We start from the raw sequence: 9,880 nt of genomic DNA, 5'->3' as shown, positions 1-9,880 counted from the left end.
CCTGGGTTGTTATTGGCTCTTCTGCTATTGTTGTCAGAAGCAGTTGCATTCGACATGCTTCGCACTGGTCTATCGTTGGTTAGTGGTATAAAAGTAGAAGAGACTAAATGACTAACTTGCTTAAACCTTTATATTCAGTTTCCGGATTTGTATTTTTCTAAACATAGTAGACTGCGAACTACTCATAGGAAACCATTGATGATCCTTGAGTAAATTGCAGTTCAAGTTTGTTATAACTGATCAGTTTAACTTATTAGACCGCTTTTTTCGTTATTGAAACAAAGTTGATCTCAACACGTCTCGTCGCTTTTACCAGTTTTTTTTCTTAAATCTATTGCGACTTTGAAAGTTAAGAGTCGGACTAAGATTGGTATTGAGCTAGGGAAATGCAAAAAGCTATCATGCTGAAAAAAAACAGCGTGAAAAACATACGATGTATCGATGTATTTATATCCGAATATACTTTATGAAATCACTTCATCAAATTATCTCAGTTTATTGATTGAATTTTTATCAAATCTGATTAAAATAATGTTAAAAATAGCCAAAAATTACAAAACAGAAGTTCTTGGTTCCAAATTAGACAAAATTTGCGAGAATCTTGTTATTGGTTGTTTTGATTGTTATTGTTCGTTCATTTTTGACGTATTCCGGTATATTTTTGACATGTTTTTATGTTCATTGTTCTCAATGTCAATTGTTTTTGTAGTCCTCAAGCAAGAGTTTGACCACGTGATTCCACTCTCTTTCGAAGCGAGAGGTAAGGAGGGCCTTTTCCTTGTCAGTCAAGAGAGAAATGTAGATTGAGTCATAGGCCATTCTCTTCAGCACTCGAAGGTCACTATGCTTATGAGTCATGGCCATCACCAGAGCGTAAAGGTCATCCGTCATCGGCCTGAAAATCATAACTCAAGGCTCGAAGCTCGGCCATTTTACACAAACAAAATAAAGAGTAAAATTTTCTTGCTTCAAACACGAGGGCGTGGAGCAAATGCGTTTTTTTTCACCCAAACAAGAAGAACAGCGAGTAATTCAAATATTTTATTTAGGCCCTTCCTTGAGTTAGTACCAGTACCGAGAGCATTAAGACCCGGGTCGAGGTGCCAGACTCATGTCCAGACTTTGAGGGTCACGCCGCATCCGAATTTAGACCCAAATTGCATAGTCGCGCCGAAAGTTTGAGTCTGAAAAGTCTGGACATGCGTTGCGCCGTGGGCCGCGAAAGTCTGGACATACAAAAATTTGGTCGCGAAAGTTTGGACATGGGTCGCGAAAGTCTGGACATAACAAAGTTTGGTCGCGAAAGTTTGGACATGGGTCGCGAAAGTCTGGACATACCAAAGTTTGGTCGCGAAAGTCTGGACATACCAAAATTTGGTCGCGAAAGCTTGGACATGGGTCGCGAAAGTCTGTGTCTAGTTTCCTGAAACGCAAGGTCGCGCCGTATCCGCCTCGGTCGCGAAAGTCGCGCCTGAGTTTTTTGGTCGCAAAATTTTGGAAATGGCAAATCTTGGTCGCGAAAGCCTGGACATACCAAATATAAGTCGCGCTGTTTTGGTTGCGCCACCTCCGCTTCGGTCGCTGAGGTCGCGACGGATCATCATGGTCGCGAAAGTCTGGAAATGCCATGTTTTGGTCGCGAAAGTCTGGGCATACCTCATGTTGGTCTGGAAAGTCTGGATATGCCAAAAATTCGTCGCGAAAGTCTGGACATGAGTCTGGGACCTCGACCCGGGGGAAATTAAATTATGAAAAACATAAAATACCCCTCACCCCACAGCCTAGAACATAGTTATAGCCATCTGCGCTGTGATTGTATTATTATTGAGGGCTACAATTTGCTTGGGAGTTAGTTTGCTATAGTGGCTATAGGACCTGTTAATTTGAACGTAATATAACTTTGCTTTATCAATAGATCATTACGTGGCTCTTCTAAAGACTATTGAGTTATTTATATCAATGATATTCCCAACATACCACATCACAGTGAATGTATTCTTTATGCAGATAACGCTTAAGATTTTTCGAACACTCAACGAAATTTTAAAACTTATAACAGATTTTGAATTATTATCAGAACGGATGGAAAATAAAAAACTTACATGAAACAAAGGAAATGCACAAAAAATAATTACCAAGGCAGTAAAAAAATTTGAAAGTTTTACCTGGAACCAAAACACGATAGAACTAAAAAGTGCACTTGAATACCTGGTACTAATTTTGGTTAAAAAAGTTACCTTCAACCAATATATTGAATCAGTAAGAAAAAATTGCAAATGAATCATTTCCATTTTTTATCAAAAAAGACGGTTTCTCAGCTCATCTGTTCTCATTAGAATTTTTGAGCAGTTTATAAAACCAATATAACAATATGGTGTATTTGTATACGGAGTTGCCAAAAAAACCGCTTTAAAAAAACTGCGAGTACAACAAAAATGAGAAAAGTGCAGGAAATGCGAGTACAACAAAAAGTGCAGCGAAATTTGCGAGTACAACAAAAATGAGAAAAGTGCAGGAAAATGAGAAAAGTGCAGGGAATTTGCTCAATCAATGAAATACACGTATACGAAATGAAAATGCTGAAATTACTCTCTAAAGTAATAAGACGAGAGCATGAAAATGACAAAGTTTTTTCAAAACCAGAATTAGACAAATCACTCGATATCACTAGAAGAAAAACAAATCAATAACAACAAAAAAAATTAACACGAAATAGCAAAAAAAATAATATCTGTTCGAATACGGACACTATATAAATTTCTAATTAATTTCAGTAAGAATATCGTTAAAGAAATTTTAATTGACCTTAAGCAATCTATAGATAACCTTATGCATAAAATCAGAGATACTCATTTAATTGATTGCGACTACTTCAGCAATTTTTTTTGGCAAAAAAGTAATAGGATAATTTTTTTTAAAAAATCACTGAAGCTTAAAACGTAAACCTAAGAAACATCGTGCTAATCGAAATAAAGCCATTAACATAAAATATAATTTTCAAGTCTGCTAACTATTTTTTTTGCTACTTTTCTTTGCTCGTAATTATTTCTGAAAAAAATATTAGTAAGCTGCAAGATAAGTGAACTGTAAGATTTCAAAATTTAGATTTTGTCTTAAAATTTTTTCCCTAAATGAATTTAACTTAGATTCAACAATCAGATCCATATAAGATAGTACTTTCAAATAGAAAGTTCTCAGCGGCGCTTCAACCATTTGAATTACCTTCTGCGCTTGCTCAAGTTGGTACTCTTTCAATGATAAATTCTGTATATTGTTGGATTATTGCACTACTTGAAACAAATTTATTTATGTATATTTAGTTCACATAAATTAGTTCAAAAATGAAAAGTTTGGAGCCGTTTTTTCCATTGCTGAAGTTCTTGAATGAAACACTTGTTTGCTCTAGCTTAAGTTCATTCTCACATTCTGTAATTGGTGTGTCATACTTTTAGAACCATATATTTGCACTTAAAGATCAATTTTCATGCTTTATGGGTAGGTGGGCAGAATAAATATCTTAATTTCAGATTAAATATTTTAATTAAATATCTTAAATATCTTAATCTTAAAAACGGAAACTTAAAGGTTGAAAAATATTTGGTCTTCAGTTTATGAAAAAAATCAACTTTCAATTTAGCCTCTCAATGCGATAAACTCACTTGGTTCCTAGAATGAGACAGTCATCCGAGTTTACAGAGAAGCGGAGTGGTTTGTTCGAAAGGAGTCCAGGCTTGTTGGCAGAGTCGAGGAGTCGCTTGTTTCTGTGGTTCCTCAAGTCATCAACTAGTGCCAGCACCTGGTTAGAAATAGGGTTTAGCTCCAGTCCAATTTCTAGTTCCCGTACTAATTCGAGCATCAAGGGATGGGCATCCAGAGCGTATCCGTGACCTAAAGTCTAGGTTGCTAGTGATATGATAAAGATTAGGCTAGGCTTCTTGAAACAAAGCAACCATATAATGAAAAACAGCTTGCTGAACAAACTAATTTGTTCTAAATTGTTAAATAATTACTTCGACTTCCAAATTACTCAACCTTCGGCTAAAAACCCGTCACACGCAACAATTGACTCAAGTTAAATCAAACAATTTTCAGTCGACTGAACACAACTGTTTCCTGGAGGCAACTTTGTTGATAAAGGTATAAAATCCCGAATACTCCTTAGAAGCTCCTAATAGCATATGCAACTATCTCCACCCCCAATTGATGATGTTTAAAGATGACCAACCGATTCTTTTAGTTTTCAACATGACCGCATCGATCACATTCTGGTCCGATTCAAACCCAGTCCAGAGAGTCTCTCCAGCATGGAACACAAATGGCATGGTACTCTGAGACTTATTTCTCCAGTCCAGCAAAACGGGCAACACAGATTTAAGTGTCCGTCCGCTCTCTTCGGATCCGACGAGATCGAAACCTCGGACCAGATCAGAACTCTTGAAGTACTTGTCGGCTGCTTCCAACTTCATTCGCAGCTTCTCGTCCGTAAGACCTACTCGTCCCTTCGACAAAATATAATTGATCCCATAGAAATTGGGATGCTTTTTTCTGTAGAACTCAATTCGCTCCTCCAGGTACTCTAGAACCTCATCATAAGGAACCACCGTTCCATTTTTGAGCATCAAGTCACCAAACCCGGTTCGGAACTCGGCATATTGAATGTTGTCTTCGACTAGTAGATCCAAAGTGGAGTCCAACATTACTTTCCAGACATGGAATGCATCTTTGGCACCGCCAGTGGGTCCGAACTTGTTCTCAAACTTGTCCCAGATGTACTGGATTGTCTCCTTGTTGTAGTCGGTTCCATCGTACATGCTCAGCTGGGCAGTCAATGTCTTCAGTTCCTCCTTGTAAGCAGCTTTATTGGTCTCAGTGGGACATTTTCGACATGTCACGTGATCTCCAGATTCATTCACTGAAACAAAAAAAAATTTTGGCCTTCTGTCATTGGGTAAGAAATCCCTAAAATGAGCCGAGATGATCAAAAATTATTTCAAACGAAATATAAAAAATAGCTCTTGGTTATTGTGTAAACAATCGCAAACTTACGGGAATCATCAAAAATTATCTCATAAAATCCAACGCCAGTGTTTTCAAAGAATGATGTAACTCAATACTCTATTTAAATACGCTAAAGTTTCGAGCTAAATCTAAATTAACACGAAAACGTTGAAATGAGCGAATTAAGAAAACACTGAATTAGTTGGAGTAAGCGATAACAGCAAGTTTAGACGGTACCATCAACGTCAATTTTATTAAGAGTAGGTTACGAAAGCATTCAGAACATTAGTGGACCATTTTTGATTTTGGGTCCTTTTTGAATAAACACATTTAAATCAAACAACTTCTCAAGTTTTTCTGAAAATCGAGCACAAAACAAGCTCATACGAAGACTTATCACTTTTTACGAAAAACAATTTTACGAGGAATAATTTTGTTAGTTAAAACTTTCAACGAACCTCCTTCGTCGAAGTAATTCAACACATAGGTACCGTTTCCCTCGCATATCTTACAGCCTTCGATGCTAAGCAGTAGTTTCGGATATTTGTTCAAGTCGTGAGTTGCCGACTGATGTGCGTGCAGCAGAGCACCCTTCGGAAGTCGTCGGATGATCTCGTAAACAGCGTTGGTCGGCCGGTTTGTGAAGTGTCGTGTGGTGAAGTACTCGGAGTGACGGAAGAGGGTCTCGTTGTCGAAGCCTTTTTCCAGCAGTTTCGCTTTGCGCTCCACGTAAACTTTGTTGAGCAGATTGTCGTTTTCAGTCAGGTGTTGAGAGCTGCCGAATCTCCATTCCCACTCCTAATAAGAAAAAAAAATGAGGTTCAACAATACGAAGCGATTCGATTGTTAGATTTAGGAGTTACATTAGATACAAGTTTGAAAAGAGTTCAGAATTATTTCTGGACTTTTGGTGAAATGTTTGGTAACTAATCTGTATAATAGTTTATGAATTTATCGGAAAATTTTTTTATTTCACAGACTAAATAGTCAAAGTTTTGCTTGTTTATTTTATTATACCACCTCCCTGTCAAAGTTCTTAAAATTTTTTGCGTTCCTTTTTTCTCTTGAAATTTTGAACAATTTGGCTAGTTGAAAAATGCTGCAATTTTACCTTTAAAGACCCCACGCACTTTTTAATGAAATGCAGCTGTTAATGGTTGTTTGGTAGCTGTTAATGCTTCAAGAAGAATGTTTTTATCCAACTGTAAGAACTCATTGTACGAAATACGAACCCGTTTTTCGATTTTGTTTGTTGCTCTCGTAGTAAGCTTACTTCGGCTGTGAAGTATTTTTTCTTGTTTTGGCTGTTTTGATAGTATCTGTCATCTCCTGTTCTTTTATGTGTTCTGAGTTAGGACTGGAGTGTATAACTCATAGAGTAATTTCGGATAGGGTACACCGTCTGCTCGTCACGCTATCTTATTTTCGGCCGGATAGATTCGTGCAACTTCTTAGTCTAATACCGATCCTAATCTTACTCTTATACTATCTAGTCTCAGGTTGTTTAACTAGTCTCTGCTAGGCTCAATAGATCTAGGGTATACTGGTTTATTGCGGCTGCTGAAGTGCTCGGGAGAGTCCAACTAATTTCTAAGTTAAATTCAAATCTCTCTGGTGCTGAAATTACAAGTAACTTCAGCACTTACAAATAAGTGGGTTGTTAGTTAGATGGATCATGATTGGTTAATATTAAATACTTTACATTGGTAAAACATTTAATTTATCCAATCATAAAATATAGTTTAGATCAGGTTCCACCCATCCGGGTTTTACAGAGTTTTTTAGAACAGTTCTTCTGTAATTCAAGGATGGATGATGGACGTTGGCATTTGGCGAACATCATTTTTCTTTTGTTTCCCTTTTGTTAAGGAAGTTCCAGGGAGCTGGAGTTAAGGACATAAGACGTTGTGTTCTTCTTGTGACAACGACTGAGTCTCTGCAACAGCATCAATTCTGATTTCAGAATGGTTGGCTATGTCAGGTTTTTCTGTTCTTCGGAGAGAACTTCTTTTGTGTTTGATCTAGCTTGGGAATGGCGTGGAGATTGTGCGTGGAGGGGATGCCTGGTTACTCGGATCTGTACGTATACTTGAACATCGAGGTGGTCATTGGTCTAGTTCAATGAAGTCCTTTTCTGCGAAGTCAAGTCGTACTCTAAATCCTTTGAGTTGTGATTGTGAGCGGCATATCGATTGTAGTTGGTCATTCTCTCTCGAGTGTAGTGGGGTCGTCTTGTCTTTTGATGTTCGTCCTTGGTGTTGTATTCTGATCTATATATTGCATCATGTGATTTTACATTTTATAAAACTTTTATTAGTTTAATATTTTTTAATAATGATTTTAGTTAGTTGTTTTCACAAAAGCTTTTTGTTTTAGTTCGGTTATTTTGAAGAGTTACTCACCCTTGAGTAGCTCTTATTAAAAATAAAGGTGTGGTCACAAAGCGTGGATGTAGCGCGGTGGGTTAGGCCGGCTATAGAGCATGCTCAGGACGTCCTTTCCTGGTGGGTTAGGCCAGGTGTGGGAGTATGATTTCATGCGGTTTTTGTGAGGGGTCCTGTTATGTGACAACGTTTTATGTTGGGTTTGTTGTGGTTTTACTTATGTCTTGTTGGTTATGTACTTTTTCCAAAAAGCAAATTGTTTGTGGTATGGGTTTGTCTTTCGACTTTTTTGTGTTTTATTATTTCTTTCTAAGACTTTGTAATAGTCTTCAAAAGAATAAATTATCCAGTTTTAAACTGGGTTAATCCGGTTTGGGTACCGTTGGTTTCCTTTTCTTAGTCATGCTGTTATTCTATGATTTGTGGTATTTAGTAAGCTGCGTTGGTTAGTTTTGTTTAGTATATGATTCCTTCCAACCGGGTTAAAGGAAAGTTTGAAACATGTTATTATATGTTAGAGTTGTTGAGTGTGAAAACTTGAAACTGAAATTCATTATTTTAAACAATTCTTTGTGGGCGAGCTGTGCGAGTGTGGATAGAATTTCTGTGCGAATGAATGAAAATATCAAAAGGTTAGTACTGCAATTGCATTTTATTAATTTACTGCATAGAATTTGGAAATTTACTGCTAGTTATGGGGAAATTTTAAGATACAAATTTTCATCATAATTTAGATTTACTGCTTTTGGGGAAAATTTTATAAATTAATTTACTGCATTGGTATTATATTTATTTAATTGTTGGTGCAAAAGTTTAATAGGGTCTTAAACAGTTTTGAAGAAGTTTGCTATTTTTTATTTTTCTTTTGTGAATTTTTCAGATGATCTAGGATGAAGGCTAAAAATCTAAAGAAAACATGAATAAAGAATGGTGAGTTTTTAATACTGTAATTAGTTAGTAATATTTACTTAATTTATACTTACCTGTTAGTCGTCGGGGAAAAAACCGTGGGGGAAGATGTCGTGAATTAGTTCTGAAGTTGTTAGTAGTTTAGCTAAGATGCGGATGATATTTTTAGTTTGAAGCAGTGGCCAAAGCAATTGAAGTGCCTTAATAGTGGTTAGTTCTTCAGTGCCTACTGCAAACTCATAAGGTGTGTTTTGGATTAAGTTATATAATTTGTGGTTAAATTTAGTGTTGTGGATGAATTCTAAAATTGGGATTTCTATAGGTTGTACAAACTCGTGCGGGATAAGGAAGGGTCGGGATTCTTCTGCGTTGAAGGTCTTGGTGATGGGGCAGAAAATGTACATTTGGGTTATGGGATCATAATTACGAAGAATACCATGAAGGTTAGTGTCTTTAATACAATATGTGAAATTTAGGAAATACGGTGAAGTGTATTTTGAATTGATGAATTGGAAACGATGGTGTGGTTGTCGAGAGGGTGTGTGGAGGTCAAAGTGATTTTGGATGAAACGATAGTAACTGTATGTATGTGTTTGTTTAGTGCGCAACATAATATCGTGTGAGCAGTGTAAATCTCTTTCGTGTGGTGCAAGGAAATGAAAGGTTAGTGAAAAGATTTGGAAGCGTTCTTTAAAACTTTCGTATGCTTGTGTGTTTGTTAGTGCTTCTGAAATAATGTGATCAAACTTTCGGTCGAAGATGTTTAGTGTAAATACATATGGTGTCTTGATGAAAAATTTCTCGGTGATTTGTGGATTAGCGAAGCGATCGTCGTCTAAGAATTGATCTTGGTTAGCTCTGATGATGTTGTGATCGTAGTATTCTAGTGTATATTCATTAGCTCTAGGTGCAGTGTGTATTTTTAGTGATTTTTTATATCCTACGTAAGTAAACTGTCTAGCGGTGAGTGGTGTAGTTAGTCGATATAGCATGTCTTTGTTTCGGTCTATATCGATGGAAGTGTTGGTTAAAGGTAAGCAAAGAGGGTTAGTGAAATGATAGTATGAGGTCCAAGAGAGAGTGGGCATTAAAACGTATTCATCTACAAAGTTGCGTGTTTCGTTAGCGTCATGAGGGGTGTTTAAGGTGTACTGTGGAAACGAGGGTAAAGTGATAGCTAAAAATTCTTTAGTGTTAGTATGCTGGGGGTGGTTGATGTATTCACGGGCTGTTCCTGGTTTTGCTGGGAAAGGATGGTTGGGGAACTTTCTTTTAAAAGTGCGGTAAGCTCTATTAGTGTTGAGTGAGGATTCAGTTGATGTGGATGATGGTGCTAATGATTCAGTATAATTTGAAGAGGGTGTAGGGGGATTGGATGAATTTGTAGTGGAGGAGATTTGGTTTATGGTCGGGGTGTTTAGGTGGTAGGGTTGTTGTTGGAGGGTAATAAAATTATCTAGTTCTGGGGAGATTCGGGGGGTGTCTGGAGAATGAGATGATTGGTCAGAATGGTATGAAGAGTAGGTTGGGGTAACTTGGGAAGCATAAGAGGGTGTGGGAGTGATGGGGTCAGGGTTATTGGGTAATAT

At 37.1% G+C, this 9,880-nt stretch overlaps 1 protein-coding gene across 1 annotated transcript in view; it reads right to left on the bottom strand.

The window, feature by feature from the left end:
• Positions 1–445: 445 nt before the first annotated feature.
• LOC134852977 (adenosine deaminase 2-like) overlaps positions 446–9,880 on the bottom strand; it is a 95,426-nt gene continuing 85,991 nt past the window's right edge. The window contains exons 3-6 of the mRNA XM_063868871.1: positions 5,457–5,796; positions 4,226–4,912; positions 3,660–3,888; positions 446–895 (exon numbers count right to left, since the gene is read on the bottom strand). Coding sequence (XP_063724941.1) covers positions 694–895; positions 3,660–3,888; positions 4,226–4,912; positions 5,457–5,796 — 1,458 coding nt within the window. The 3' untranslated portion in view covers positions 446–693. The remainder of the gene's footprint in view (positions 896–3,659; positions 3,889–4,225; positions 4,913–5,456; positions 5,797–9,880) is intronic.

Source organism: Symsagittifera roscoffensis, chromosome 8 (genome assembly GCF_963678635.1).
Source record: "Symsagittifera roscoffensis chromosome 8, txSymRosc1.1, whole genome shotgun sequence".
Lineage (NCBI taxonomy): Eukaryota > Metazoa > Xenacoelomorpha > Acoela > Convolutidae > Symsagittifera > Symsagittifera roscoffensis.
The sequence above is the reverse complement of the archived record's forward strand: the minus strand, read 5'-3'. Positions and strand labels throughout refer to the sequence as shown.